This window comes from Sceloporus undulatus, unplaced genomic scaffold, assembly GCF_019175285.1.
Source record: "Sceloporus undulatus isolate JIND9_A2432 ecotype Alabama unplaced genomic scaffold, SceUnd_v1.1 scaffold_15, whole genome shotgun sequence".
NCBI classification, from domain to species: domain Eukaryota; kingdom Metazoa; phylum Chordata; class Lepidosauria; order Squamata; family Phrynosomatidae; genus Sceloporus; species Sceloporus undulatus.
Window position 1 is genome coordinate 3,613,556 of NW_024802937.1, and position 15,753 is coordinate 3,629,308.

The 15,753-nt window shown below is 40.6% G+C and overlaps 1 protein-coding gene across 2 annotated transcripts in view; it reads right to left on the minus strand.

Annotated features, from left to right (window-relative positions):
- LOC121917336 (rho-associated protein kinase 1) overlaps positions 1 to 15,753 on the minus strand; it is a 100,075-nt gene that overhangs the window by 38,608 nt on the left and 45,714 nt on the right. For both annotated transcript variants that reach the window (XM_042443233.1, XM_042443232.1), the window contains exons 8-16: positions 12,905 to 13,043; positions 11,803 to 11,894; positions 11,068 to 11,227; positions 6,538 to 6,604; positions 4,601 to 4,689; positions 3,388 to 3,436; positions 1,392 to 1,527; positions 693 to 784; positions 324 to 570 (exon numbers count right to left, since the gene is read on the minus strand). In XM_042443233.1, coding sequence (XP_042299167.1) covers positions 324 to 570; positions 693 to 784; positions 1,392 to 1,527; positions 3,388 to 3,436; positions 4,601 to 4,689; positions 6,538 to 6,604; positions 11,068 to 11,227; positions 11,803 to 11,894; positions 12,905 to 13,043 — 1,071 coding nt within the window. The remainder of the gene's footprint in view (positions 1 to 323; positions 571 to 692; positions 785 to 1,391; positions 1,528 to 3,387; positions 3,437 to 4,600; positions 4,690 to 6,537; positions 6,605 to 11,067; positions 11,228 to 11,802; positions 11,895 to 12,904; positions 13,044 to 15,753) is intronic.

Here is a 15,753-nt window from a genome sequence, read left to right on the forward strand (position 1 = left end):
TTCTAGGAAAAGAGTCTCTTAGCCTGAAGGGGGGAAAATATGAGTGAACATTACCAACTACCACAGTATACTTTTCCTAATTGCAGAAAAATAGAAAACAGTATGCACTGAACATCTACTGCAAATTCAGATTATGTACTCAAAACCTCAGCTAGAGGTCAGATAACTTATGACAGTCTTAAGAATCACAGGTTAAAATGATCCCTAAATTAACTGTCATTAAATATATTCCTAAGGGCTCCATTGTGACACCTTCAAATCAAGTTGGCAGAATGACTGTAATTTTATATGTTTAATACATTACACTGGTAGAGAATGATTACCTTGCAGCTCTCCAATAATTTCTGATCCATGGGTCCTATCCCTTCGTTCTACTTCCAGTGCGGCTTGCAGCTGGTAATAATCCTTTTCCAAATGTAATTTTGAGCTCTCTAGGATTCTGCATCTCTCTTGCAGCTCCCTATTTATGGATTCGAACTGACTTACTGATTTGCTCATTTCTGTGTGACTTTTTCTCAACCTTGCTGCAGTATCTGACTCTGTCCGTAGTAAATCATTGGCCTCTTCAAGCTAGAATGAGTAGTAAGGAAAAAATAACAGGGAACAGTATACTATTAATACATCCAGTTCTGATCTATTCATTTAAAGTGATAGACTTGGGGAGGAAAACAAATCTGAGAATAGAAAATTACCTGCTTTTGCAGCTGTGTTATTTTTTCATTTGTAATGAGTGAATGCTGACTAATTTTTCTTAAGTCCTCCAACTGATCTTTTAATGTTGACACTTGAAACAAAGGAAAACAGACATGAATATGCATCTCTCTTGAATATATATTTTATATCATTCCTATACAGCTAAAAAAACTAAGCCTTTGTATTGTGACCTATTCAGACATAAGCATGTCTAAGGCTGCGTCCACACTGTAGAAATGATCCAGCAGTCGTTTGTAGTTTTGTGAGGCATTTAGCCTTCTCTGTGAGAGAGCTCTGGTGCAACAACAAACTACAAATCTCAGCATTTCATACCATAGAATCATGGCAGTTAAAGTGGCATCAACCTGGATTATTTCTGCAATGTAGATGCAAACAAAGGCCTGTTACAGACTGCCAAAATAAAGCTGCTTTGGGTCTCTTTGGAGGTATGCTGTTTAAATGATGCATGCATCCTAAGAATCCGGAAGCTGCACCAAAGCTGCACTCCAGTGCTTAGGAATGGAGTGTGGCTTTGGTGTGACCTCCAGACTCTGCATTATTTAAATAGCATACCTCCAAAGAGACCCGAAGCAGCTTTATTTTGGCAGTCTGTAACAGGCCTAAGTCAACATTTGAAAATACTCTTCTGATTTTCATACATTAAAAAAGTAACCTATGAAGGAGGGGGAAAAGCTTACCTTCATTTTCTACATTACGACGTTTCTCATTCTCTTGTTCAACTTTTCGTTGATACTCGCTTATTCGGTGCTGCAGAAGCATATTTTCCTTTTCAACCTGTGTAACTGTCAATTCCAAATTTTTTCTCTGATTGGCCTGTAAGTTGTAAACTGCCATTTAATTTTTAGGAAATGAAGACTGTAAGTATTTTTTAAAAAACCCAGAAAACCTACAGATAATAATTGAACATTGGAAGCTGTAAATTATTTTAAATGATTTTGACTCATTTAGAAAATTTATAAACCATCTCGAAGTAATAAATAGTCTTTAAGATGAATTAGGAAATGCACTTTAGTTAACTCGCATAAACAGGCAGTCAAAGAGAAAATCTAACTAGTTAGACATATAATCATTTTGTCAACAGCCTGGAAAAAGCTACAGTGTCTGTCCTATGCCATGACATTCTATCAACCCTTAGGAAAAAACAAGTGATTTAACTAAAGAATTAGTATACACACACACAAAAAAAAAACACCACCACCAGTCACAGAAGCATACAATCTACATGGATTATACACTTTGCATCTCCACCACAATAAAATGAGTGCATCAAGAGTTTAAATAGCCATGACAACCAGATGATGATCCATGGGGGTCTTAATTACAAATTCTGAGGGATGGAGGACTGTTGCAAACTTACCATGCTCAGAACCATTCTTCATAGCTACTGTTGGCAACAAAATATTATACAAGAATGATTCCCCTACCTCAGTCCAACAAAGCTCTTACATTTCCATCCATTCCCTTGGCTTTCACAGTACTCCCTATGTTCATCTCTTAGCACTCAATTTTCCTTAACTGAGAACAGACTGGCATCATCAGCAAGATAATATAGTAATAATTATTCTAGACTGGTTTGGGGTTTTTTAAATCAACTTTTTGAAGAAAAGTAAGAACTTCTCTGTATGTAGCAAAGTAGAGAATCAGAAAAGTAGTTTCCAATCAAACCCCCTTCTTAAAGCGGTGTGTGTATGCACGTATGCACTTTAAAATACAACTATTCAAAAATCTGATTCCTCCACTAAGTACATTTTGAAAGGAAATAATCCCTGAACTCTTATGATGTGCTCTGATGCAACAGTAAAAGATGGTATCATCATAACAAGCCAGTCAATGAGAAGACTGGAAGCTTTCACTTTTTAAAATTAATAATCATTTCTTCTATTGTCCATACACAGCAAGATGTAGTTAATCATGCTTTGTTTTTAAAAAGCCAGCTTCAATACCAAACCTATGAAGCTGGCTTGTTTCAATAAACTATAGTTAAAATGGAAGCAAAGTTTCTGGCTATGTTGGAGAATCTAGATTGTACAAACCCACGATCGCATGCATAATGTTACACCATAATTCAACAATACAATTGATTGCAACCTATGTGGTTTTGCTGTGTAGGGTAGATCAACCTCCTTTTAACCCTTTTGCAATACATTGATTATTTCGTATTTTGTAGATTGTACACCATTGGCAGGTTTTATTTTTATTGATTTGATCATTTGTATGTACAGCGCTGTGTACATTTACAGCGCTTTAGAAATAAACTATTAATAATAATAATAATAACAACAACAACAATAATTGATTACAATATGAAAATACCATCAAACCACATACCAGCAAATAGGAATGGCTTCCATACAGTCTTACTCAGTTCAATATATAAAAGTGTACATTCAAATACAGTAGTCCCTCCCAATTTGCGGGGGATCTGTACCGGACCCCTCCCCCGCAAAATGGCGACTCACAAATATTTGAGTCCCATTGAAAATAATAGCGTGAGCACTCGAGGCATGTATATGGGGCTGCACACCACCATTTTATCCCTCCCCACTTGTCCCTCCCGTGAAAAGCAAAACCATGAACTACAAATCTGTGAAAAAGGGAGGACAACTGTATATTACTAATGTAATTGTTAAAAAAGAAAAAAAAGCTAATTCTAACCAAAATGAACGTACTTACCTCTTCATCCAATTCCTTCATTATCTTGTCTAGTTTAATGTTTGATGTTCTAAAATAAAATAAAATATATTTTTTTTCAGAAGAGTTTTTTATTTGCTTAGTTTGGTTTTGGGTTAACATTTTCCATCAGTGTGCAGACATTACAGCCACAGCTTAAGGACATGGCCAAGAACAAAAAAGCACAACCGAAAACTCTGTTCTCAAAATGCCTCACTGAATGCAAGGTAGATCCTGGTCCAATGGTTAAAACCCTACAGCAGTAGTGGCATAGAACTGCTAACCCATGCTGCTACTCTGCCTAGGCCTAATTCCCACTTACCTCTTGATTCGCTTCCTGCACCGATTCCTGAAACCGGTTTGGACATTGCACCACACATACATCATCATGGCGGCCCCCGTGTCGATGGGGAAGAGCCATTATGACGTGCTAGGGTTTGGGAGCATGTGGACACTCTACTCTCCCGAGCCCTAAAATCAGCCCCAGGCTGGCACTTTGCGCCAGTCTGTACCGGGCCATAGTCACATCACTATCATCCAGAGACTAAATAACAGTACTTGCAGTGTCAGCACACAGGTTCTTGACTCAAAAGATAACAGGAAATGTCATAGCCACAATTTTGGGGATAAGAAAGGTATTTTGATGACTGATGATCTTCAGAAGGGCCAAATAGTTAACGCACAATAATACTCTAACTTGCTGTGTTGCTTAAAGGAGGTACTGCAGGCAAAATGGTGAGGGAAGCTGCGGAAATATGTTCTCTTTTTGCAGGACAGCGCACAGGGCCAGCAGGACAATGGATTTTTTAAAAATTCGAGGTTTGAGTGCATAGACCGTCCACCTTGTTCACCAGATCTTGCTCCACCTTACTATTTCCTTTTTCCAAATCATAAAAAAAGAGTTTGAAAGGAAAGAAATTGTTCAATGATTCAGAGGAGACAGCAGCAGCACAACAGTATTTCAGTGACCAACTGAGCATAGATGAATGTTTGAATATAGGTAGATCCAATTGATTCATTGGGTTTACTCTAGTTAAACCCAATGAATCAACTGGATCTACCTATATTCAACCATTCATCTATGCTCAATTGGACTTAAAGCCCTTGTATGACAGACTGTGAGTCCCTTGGTGTATACATTAACACCACCACCACCATCATCCCCCAGTATCAGATTTATGCATCTGAAGTTCTAAAAACTAAATAAGTAAATCACCTGAATTTTTCTTCCATTTCATCTTTTAGCTGCATTTCAGTATGTAGCTGTTCTTCAAGCTGATAGATAGTTTTTTGCAAAGGTTCTAACTTTAAATATAAAAGAGAGAGAAATATAAAAGTCATGTTTTACAAAAACTAGTCAAATGATGTATCATATAAGATTTAAAAAACTAACATAAGTACCTCTATGAAATGTCTTATATTACAAAATTGGGCAGCAAATTTTCTAATGTTTTAACTAATAAATCAATGCAGACAAATTTTAATCAATACCACAGGTTAAAGACATTCTTGCCTGTTTGTTGAGGCAAATTTCATTCTGCTTCACAAATATACCAGTTAGTGACAAAGGGGGGGGGGAGTTTAGTCTTTAAAATCTTTGCCAATTTTATTACTTTTATGTCACATTTCCTTCAATATGTTGAAAATAGATCAATATGAATATTTTGATTTAAATTTATTTTGAATTAAGGTAAGAATTAAAATACAAATCCATCAAAAGTATTGAAAGGTTTAATAGCACTATTTTACTGATGCTTGCTTGCGGGGAAAAACAAATTACAGGAGAGGGCGTGGCAACCATCAACGATGGAAATGAGCCTGTTTTTCCCCTGTAACTTAAAATTATCAAAGAACGCAAAAATTCTCTTCTTTGAACATCTCTGTTGGGGTGGAAGAAATGGAAATATTTGCTGTCCACAGAATCTTCTCCTATCAGACCCTTTCTATTTCATCCACACTTTGAAAGCAAGGAAAAATTCTCTCCGTTTAAAATTTGGAAAGTAAAGGACTCTTTATTCAATGCAAGACCACTTCTTCTAGGGTTAACCGGGAAGCACGGAGGAACTCCTTATCAAACTAGCACCTTTACATCCCAACTGACTTCAAATTCCTTCCTACAAGAAATAATTAAGGATGGTAAGACCCCTAAGGTCTCTTAGAATGTCTGAGAATTGGTGTGTCATTACCCCTGTCCAATTGCAAGAATCACTAACAACATGTCTACTAGGTGCTGGAGAAGATGTAGAGACAAGGGCATGTATTTGCACATGTGGATGTAATGTGCCAGAGTTGGACAATTCTGGTTGAAGGCTGTTTCAATAATCTCAGAAATTACGAAACAGGACATCACACCCTGTCCAAGTCTTTTATTGCTTTCATTCTTTTTGAATGTAAACAGAAATTTGAAACATAAAACACTAATCAGTTTTTTATGGCAGCAACCAGGGATAAAATTGCTAAAAATTGGAAAACTGGTAATTTCTCCATAATAAACTGATGGCATCATGTGTGCAATGTAGTTATCAAAAGCTCTAAAAAGACAAGGCATTTGGGTCGGAACAGACTGCCCAAAAAGGGTGGATTGGGGCTGCACCAGTGCCATTTGCACTGGGGCCATGGCAACCACACGCGAGTGGCCCCAATCTGGCCCTGGAGCACAACAAGGAGTGGAAAAGATCTGCTCCTTTCTGGTTTGAGCTGCCTTAGGCGGCCTGGGCACAGCTTTGGCGTGGGTTGGGGGCATGTGTCATCTAAATGCTATGCTGCCAAGCCACATGGAAGCCAGCGTTTTTTACCCATCTGTTTTGGGCCTTGGTAAACTTTTTGAAGAGACCTGGTTCCCTTTCCTGGACTATGCTAACGACCACACCAAATGTCAGAACCCACCAGCTCATCACTTGGGTTTTTGGAAGAATGTATACAAGAGGTTTCATAAAGGAATCATACTCCGAGAATGTAACAGAAGACCTTTTCTCCTTCTAACTTTTATTTTGGCATTTGAAACACAGCCTCTATATTTTGTTTTGTTGTATTGTTGTTTTTTGGTGAAATTGCCAACTTTTTGTTTTTAATTAATTCATGCATATTGTCTTGATTGATCTTCTACAATAAAATTATTTTATTAAAAAAAAAGATTATGAAAAAAAGCCATACCAAACTCTTATCTACATTGGTGCTTGCTCTATTGTCATTAGAATTTGCTGTGCAGCTGGACAAATACCTGGAAAACAATAATAACTTCTTTAAAAGATATAAAAGAACATAAATACATTCCATTATAAGAAGGACTATTCACTGTCAAAACAGTAAGTAACATATAGAACACTGGGTTCAGTATTGCATGTAGAAAAGACTGTACAGTACTACACAAATACAGACAAAACATATATGACTTTCAGCTACATCAGAAAATCATTCTCTTGTAGTATGATTTAGCAAATCACAAGTGACTACCAAACATATTTTTGGTATATGGATGATAGCTGATTTTTAACCATCAGTAACACTTTTCCAGTCTCACTAGACACCAATAACTAAATTGAGGCTATCATAATTTGGCCACATCATTAGAAGACATGGTCCCTTGGAAGAGACAATAAATCTGAGAAAAGTTGAAAGTATTATGGGAGGGAGATCATATCACAGGTTGAGTGACTCTATGCCACAGCCCTGGGCATACCAGACCAAATCAGAGACGTTAATACAAGCTGAGCAGCCCTAATCTGAAATTCCCAAACTTTGCAAAACTTTTTGCCACCAGCTGCCCACTTCCACCTTCTAGGCAGCAGCTGCAGTGCTCCTGCTTCTTCATTTCTCAGGTCTCAGTCTCTTTCCAGGCACACATCTCAGAAACAATAGAGGTACCAAACAAATAAGACACAAGACTGGAGACAGACAACTGAGCAGGAGTGTTGCAACTGCTGCCTCGAGGGCAGAAGTGGGCAGCTAGCAGCCAACAGACTTGAGGCTGGAGAGAGACTGAGGATCTGTGAAATGGCAGGAATCCAAGTGTATTGTTTGCCACAAACCCATGCCTCCTGCCATTTCACAGATCCTTGCCTCTCTATATATACATACAGTGGACCCTTCCCTTATGAGGGGATCCATTCTGGAAACCCCCTCCCCCCATGTAAGGCAAATTCTGCATATGCTCGTTACCCTTTCTGGGGTGTGTCGAGGCTTCTTCCAGCACGGCTTTCAGCATTTACTGAAAGCCACGTATATTATGTCCATGTATGATGCAGGTGCACTGTACTACCCTACCTGTATATTCCAAAATCGGAAAAATCCCAACCCTGAAACACTTCTGGCCCAAGAATTTCCTGCTATATGATTTCTAGGAAGACTCCCATTCACAGGATTACTGTGAGTCTAAGCCAATTTAATGGCACGTAGCAGCAGCAGCTTCCACTTAAAAGTTGTGGCTTTTCTATTTTGTTTTTGTTTGTCTTTTTTTTTAAACCTATTTTCAATTGTGTTGATACAGATGAGCAACTGCACAGGGGCAAGAGGCCAATTTGCCTTGTGACCCCCCCCCCCCATATGCCACATCCCTACCAGACCACCAAAATACCTCCTTTTTTTCTTCAGTCCCTCTCAAAATGGTAACAAGAAGTGGTGTTGTGTCACTTCCACTAACCATCTTAAGAGGAACTCTGAAGAAAAAATGAGATATTTGGGAGTGTTGGGAGAATGAGATGCATTGGGAAGGGCTTTCTCCATGATTATCAGGGGCGAAAACTCGCAAAATTCATGCCAATTTTTTAAAAACTGGGGTAGGCTTCAGAGCCCACAAAAGTGTGAGTCAGGGACAGCATGAGGCTCACCAGCTGCACTTTCCCTTTCTCTGGAATCGCAGCATATTACAACATAAGGTAAAAAAAGAAAAATGGACCAAAAATACATCTAGGCGATAGTGCTATACGGTATTACTTGGTCAGTCTTACTGATTTCATACATTTTATTTCTGAGTAGGTATGTGTAGGACTACACAGTTGGTCCAGGATTATATTTTTCACCACAGTCCATCAGAAACTTCTGTGCATCCCACAAAAAAATAAAATAAAAATAAAAATAAAAATAAATAAATAAAAAAAATGATTGCAACATCCAAAACAAATGTTGCTTTCTAGCAATTAGTGGCATACCTAATGAATATAGTTCATTAGGTAGTACTGATCAATATAACTTCCATTCAACTATTGAATCTGTTTTTAAATCATTTAACTAGTGGTCATCATCATGTCCTGTGACAATGAATTTTATATGCTAACTATATGTTATATACAGAAATACTTCCTTTTGTTTATCTTAAATCTCATGTCTCTCAATTTTGATGGACAACCCAAGCTCAAATATAATGAAAGGAGAATAATTGTTTCTAATATACATATGGCACGTGCACACTGCCACGCCGCCATTAGGGACAACGCCCAGCTTATGTCCGTCCATGCCTAAGATGGGGAGAACAGCCAGCCAGCTTCTTGGCCACGTAGTGCTCCTGTCTAGCTTCCTGGGATGCCACCATCACCATCGGGCTCAGAGAACAGCAGAGATGGAGGAGGAAGAGGGTCTCTGCCCCTCTATCCCTCCTTCAGCATGTGCTCCTGGCCAGTGATGGTGAAGGGGGTGGGAGCATGAGGGGACTCAGAAACCACCTCAGCTGCCATGGATGGATCCTGGCACCCCCTCTGGGAAAGGGGGAGAGCCCTGCCTGGAGTGGCTCAAGAACATGCCAGGATCTGCCAAGCTTGCTGGTGCTGCCAACTCCCTGGAGAGGATCCTGGGGGATTTGGTGTGCCAGCGGCAGGGGTAGCTCCACATCTACAGTAAGGGAGGAAGAAGGACCCATGCCTTCCCTGCTGGATTTGTGTTTTCTACATCCACACTGGAGAAATAACTCGGTTTGACATCATTTTAAGGGCCGCGGCTCCACGCAATGGCATTCTGGGAATGAGAGTGTGCTGTGGACCCAGCAGACTGGAGAGGATCCTGAGGGAGTCGGTATGTCAGCTGCAGCAGGTGGCTGTCCTTAATGGCTGCAGGCCATGTGCACGCACCTCCACTGAAGTCAATAGAACTTAAGTATCCGCAGATAAGGAGCCCTGGTGGCGCAGTAGTTAAATGCCTGTACTGCAGCCACTCACTCAAAACCATAAATTTGCGAGTTCAATACCAGTGAAAGGGACCAAGCTTGACTCAGGCATGCATCCTTCCGAGGTCGCTAAAATGAGTACCCAGATTGTTGGGGGCAATTAGCTTACAGTTGCAAACCGTTTAGACACTGTTAGTTCAGTATGAAGTGGTATATAAATGAAGCTGTTTGTTTTAGTATCCGTGTCGTAGGGGTCAGGAACGGATCCCCCACTGATACCAAGGGCCTCCTTATCCATGGATTTTTCATGGATTCAAGCATCCACGGCTTGAAAATATTCAAAAAAAGTATGAATTCCAAATATCAAACCTTGATTTTGCCATTTTATATAAAGGACATCGTTTTGCTATGTCATTGAATTTAACGGGACTTGAGCACCCACGGATTTTGTTATCCACGAGTGGTCCTGGAAAAACCAGCTGATAATAAGGGCATACTGTATTAGAATCAAATTAGATGGAACTGTGCTTGTTAACTGGAGGGAAAGCATAATTCATAAGCCTGGAATATACCCCAATTCATGTAGGAGAAGTGGTAGTTACTTGCATGTCTTTGTTTTTTGTGGGAAGGCCATTGAAAGGGGGGGCACCATGGGACAGGAGTTTCTATAATATGAACTAACGTATGAAAACTGTTTTAGTTATACAGTAGAGTCTCAGTTAACTGACCTTCGGTTATCTGACACTCCGGATTATCCGACATCCCATGCTTCTTTGTGAGAAGAAGCATGGGACGTTGGATTGGGGACAAAAAGTCCCTCGCCTCGCCTCGCCTCCCTCCTCCCTCATTCTTCCTCCCTTCCCTCCCTTGTTCCCTACTTACCTTCCTCTGCAGTCACCAAGTCCTCTCCTGCCCTGCCTCCCTTCCTTTCCCCTCAAAGGGCTCCGAAGAGACCTTTGGAGGAAAGGGGAGGACCGGGCGGGTGCCCAAGCCTCTTCTTCCCTGCCTCCCTTTCCTTTCCTCCAAAGGACTCCAGGGAGCCCACTGAGGGAGAGGAAAGGCCCAGGAAGGAGAGGTCTGGGCCCATGCCGAGGCCTTTCCCTCCTGGCTTCGCTTTCCTCCCCCTGAATGGACTCTCAGGAGCCCGTTTGAGGGGAGGAAAGGCCCGGGAAAGGAGGCCTGGGTGCTCAGCCCAGGCCTCTTCGTGGAGGCTGCATCCTCAGCACAGGCATGTTCTCCGCAGACGGGACTAAGGTAAGCTGGGAGGGAGGAAGGGAGGGGAGGGATTTTTGTCCCCAATGGTGGTGCGAGTGCGTGCACGCCGTCATTGGGGACAATGAGCCTCGGATTATCCAACATTTTTGGTTATCCGACTATCAGTCGGCCCATTTATGTCAGATAGTCGAGACTCTACTGTAGATGGTTATGTTTTGAATTTCATCATGATAATGGACTCCAGTTCCTTGAAATAATACTCAAAGTAAAGCAGAACAGCTACATTTGAGACATTCTATTTAAGTCTTATTCGATTTATCCTTACCCTCTTCCAAACAAACCAGTATTTTTATCAGTACATATGTAGTACTTACTGATGGTTACTGTAGTAAGTAAATCCTACAAAAGGTAGTTGGTTGCCAACAAATGCTTTTGGTATAGGAAATGTTTCTTCTTCTCCTTTGTCTTCTTCCAAATCATCAAAGTTACTAGTGTCAATATCGCTACTTAAATCAGGCACAACAGGTGCTACGGCTACCAATAAAAGGAAAAAAAGTTACTGACTAAGATATGTACAGTATATTACAAATGCTGTATTTGTAACAAGCAAGGCTATGGAAGAACAAATAGATACTTGAACGATCACACACAAGAAGATTCAAGGTGAGACACAGTGAGTGTGACTTGCACGTAATCCAGTGCATTTCCATGCTGAGCAGGTATTCAATGCTCAAACTACTACACTATTCTGGATGCTCAAGCAACATAGATACTCTTCAGTTACCAGAGAAAACTGACCATCAAAATATTATGTAGGCTGGTCACTGAAAAGATCTCAGTTTAACAAAGGTATAACGACCTCCTGCTGTATTTTCACAATAATCAAAAAAATTTTTTGCTTGCTCATCATTAGGATCTTTGAATCTTAGTCAGTGCACTATGCAGCACTATTTTTATTTTTCTGGTTTTCACTGTGAAGATAACCATTTCCTTGTGACATACAGAAAAAAAAAAGTTTGACAGATGCACAAAACACTTTGGAAGTAAATATTTAACATTCAAAACAGGAAAAAGATTACACAGTGCTGCCTCTACAAAGAGATACTTACTGTCTCTAAGATTTTCCCAAGACCACTGGTCGTTTTTGAAAAATGGGTGTCGCTTGATTTCTTCCATGCCATTTCGGCCTAATCTAACCTCCCTGTAGATAAGAATTATTTTTGAAAAAGATATGAGAACTCTGGAAACCAAATTATACATAAAATGCAAATCCAGGCAATAAATGTGTTCAATAGCAATTCAATTGCTTTCTTTAAAAAAAGAATGGAAAATAGGAAAGACTAATCATGAGTTGGAAAAATAGCAAGAAAGAGAATTTTTAGTGCAAACCATCATTAAATTGGGAAATACGCCATTTTAAAAAATTTAAAAATTGGGGAACACCAATTAGCTCTAGGTATCAGAAAGTAAAATCCAGCTTACACAAGGAATTCAAACGATAAATTTTTCCAAGGTATGGAACAGAGAGGAAAAAATAGTGAATGATCTTGCACAACCATAAGAATGGTTCTCAATTCCAATTAACTTTTCCTGTGTGACACCCTTTCCTAAGTCAGAAACAGCCATTCTGTGAGCAGAAGAGGCATGTTTGGAACCAAGTTTCAATAACACCACCCTTTCCAGAATTTTTTTAAAGATGGGGTAACTTCACCATTTTTAAAAGATGAACATATCAACCTTCTATTTATGGTATTCAAAAGACTGTATTATAGTTCTGCCAATATTTTTTCCCTCCTGTATGATTTTTAACACCTTTTTGTGCATTTTGGTTGTCAAAATAGGTATTACTGTTTTGTGAATTTTATATGTTACTGTACTTTGCTACATAGCCAGCACAGCTGCCCCTGAATGTTATCAATGTTTTCAGTTACTTTGCAAGTTCTTTTTATACCATGTTCCCATTTTCTATTACACAAATTATCATACACATAGTAGGCAGTGGCTGCCATATCAAGGGGACAGTGAATCCACTCTAGATGTTGATTCAAACTTTGAAATAGCTATCCAAGATGCTGGGCATTATTTACAAAGTAGGCTCAGCACCATGGATATTTCTACTGCAGATTCGCTGCCCCATTTATATGGAAGCCAACAGTTGCCACAATATAGCCATTGGCTTTAGCACAACAAAACAAAATTAAAATATTTTACCTGTCAGTTAAGAATCCACAAATAAGATTTTTTGCATCTTTAGAAATATCATTATCGTCAGGGAAGCTAAGAGAATTCTTATGGTTCATAATTTTACTATATGTTCCAACCAATGAATCTGCATAAAAAGGAGTATCTCCTAAAATTAAAATAAGAAAGAGATGTCATACCACTGTTGTTGTGTGCTTTCAATGAATTTCTGACTCATTATGATCCTGAGGCAAACCTATCATGGGGTTTTCTTGGCAAGTTTCTTCAAAATGAGTTTGCCATTGCCATCCTCTGAGCATGAGTGTGTGACTTGCCCAGGGTCACCCAGTGGGTTTACATGGCCAAGCCAGGATTTGAACTCTGGTCTCCAGAGTTATAATCTAATGCTCAAACCACTATACCACACTGGCTCTCATCACACAAGAGACACACAGTTGATTAATAAAAAGGCCAGGGAGGAATTTTAAGGAGAATGTAAAATGCACTATAAAAGGACTATATCTTGTATCAGAACTAGACTAAACATCTCAGGAAGTGAGGAAGAATGCTTTTCATGCTTTAACTGTAAGTGATCAGGACACTCCTATTATCATTTGCATATCAAAACCATACTGGAAAGGAACCTTTTATCACAGGTATTCTAAGAATCTAAGAGCAATTAATGTTCTTCTGGCAGGAATAATGTGGAAACCTTTTTACCTGTTACAATTCAAAAAGGAAAACATGCATTCAGAGACACTAAAAGCAAACTAGCACACAAGGGAAGAGGCTAAGTGAACAAAAGAGACTGGCAACTAGAATTCCTCAACACTGATCCAAGAGAAACAAGTTTTGTTATTGCTTTTAGCATCGTATATTTTTCATTTTATTTTAAAGAAATTGGCCTAATAGTTTTTGTGGGTTTTTCGGGCTATACAGCTATGTTCTAGAATAATTTATTCCTGACATTTCACCTGCATCTGTGGCTGGCATCTTCAGAAAATGATGGCATGGAAGTGTGTGGGGTATAGATCCTGTGAGACCCTTCATTGAGAGGAAGAGATTTACATGTTAATCTATGTGTTGGTCTGTTGGTGAATGGCCAGGCCCCAAAGTGGGAGGGTATTTGAGGAGGATTTGTATCTATTTAATTAGTGATCCATTAAATAGACACAAATCCTCCTCGTATATCCTCCCACCCCGAGGCCTTGTCATTCACTAACAGACCAACACACAGATTAACATGTAAATCTCTTCCTCTCAACCAGGGGTCATACAGTATATATACACCCCACACACCTCGATGCCACCATTCTCTGAAGATGCCAGCCACAGATGCAGGCAAAAAAATCAGGAATAAATTCTTCCAGAACAGACATAGCCCAAAAAAATCCACGAAAAACAATGGATGCTGGCCATGAAAGCCTTCAACTTCAAACTGGCCTAAATCCAACTGCTGGTCCCAACTAGAGTAGACCCACTGAATCAATGGGAACCTGGTTAAGGCTGCATCTGCACTGCAGAAATAATATGTGGCTCAATTATATGGAATCATGGGAATTGTAGTTTGTTGTGGCACCATGTCTCCCAAAACTAGTTACCAGAATTCCATAGCACTGAGCCATGACACTTAAAGTGGAGTCAAACTGGATTACTTCTGAAGTGTAGATACAGCCTAATTTACGTAGTTCTCACTGATTCAGAATTAGAATCATAAAAAGGAGGAGTGAAGATAGGAGGGAGAAACAATAACAATCTAAGATATGCAGATGACACCATAATATTAGCAGAAGACATTCAGGAATTGGAACAGTTAATAAGGAAGGTCAAAGATGAAATTGCAAAGGCAGGTCTGATGCTGAACATAAAGAAAACAAAAATAATGACCACAGAAGAAATACACACATTCAATCTAGACAATGAGGAAATTGAAATAGTTAAAGAAGGGACAGGGGGTCTTGGAAATGTCTCGTCAGCAGGGTTGCCATGGGTCTGGGGAAGTGACGGGGAAGATAATTTTAGCTCTTAAATTAAATACAAACAATAAAAAGTATCTAGCACAGTGATGGCGAACCCACTGCACGCGTGCCGGAAGTGGCACTTTGGGCCATTTCCTCGGGCACGGGGTGAGGGAGAAGGCGGAAGAGGCACGCACGTGCCCGTTCCTCCTCTGGAAGCCAGAAAAGGGCGCACCGGAGAAGGAGCCAGAGGAGCGTGCCTCTGGCTACTCCTCACAGCTTTTTCTCAGCCCCCAGCTGCCTCTTCAAGAGAGCTAGAGGCCGGGAAAAGGGCGGGGAGAGGAGGAGCAACCAGCGCACGCCAGTGCCTCCTCCTCAGGGAGCTTTGCCTGCCAGACAGCTGGAAGCAGGGAAAGCTCCGTGGGGAGGGAGGCAGGGGCCCTCCCCATTTCCCTCCTTCCTCCCCCACTTACCTTTCCCTGCCCTCCAAGTGCCCCAAACGGGGCATCTAGAGGGCAGGGAAAGGTCCATGGGGAGGGAGGCAGGGGCCCTGCCATTCCTATTCTTCCCCTTTAGAGAGCCCTTTGGGGCGAAGAAAGGTCCGGGAAGAGGAGGACTGGGGCCCTGCACATGGCTCCTCCCCCTCACGGGCCTTTGCTGACCTCCAGCTGTCTCTGAGAGACAGCTGGGGGCTGGGAAAAAGGCAGGGGAAGAGCCCCGCCCAGAGGGTGGAAGCTCCGCCCACAGAGGGTGGAAGCTACACCCCTGGGCCAGAAGCCCCGCCCCAGCACACAGCCCCATACCAGGGGGCAGAAGCCCCGTCCCCTGGCATGCGAATCTAAAAAGGTTTGCCATCACTGATCTAGCATAAAGATTTGTCAAAAAAAAAATCGCTTTAGCAAACTGGAAGATTCCTTCTAT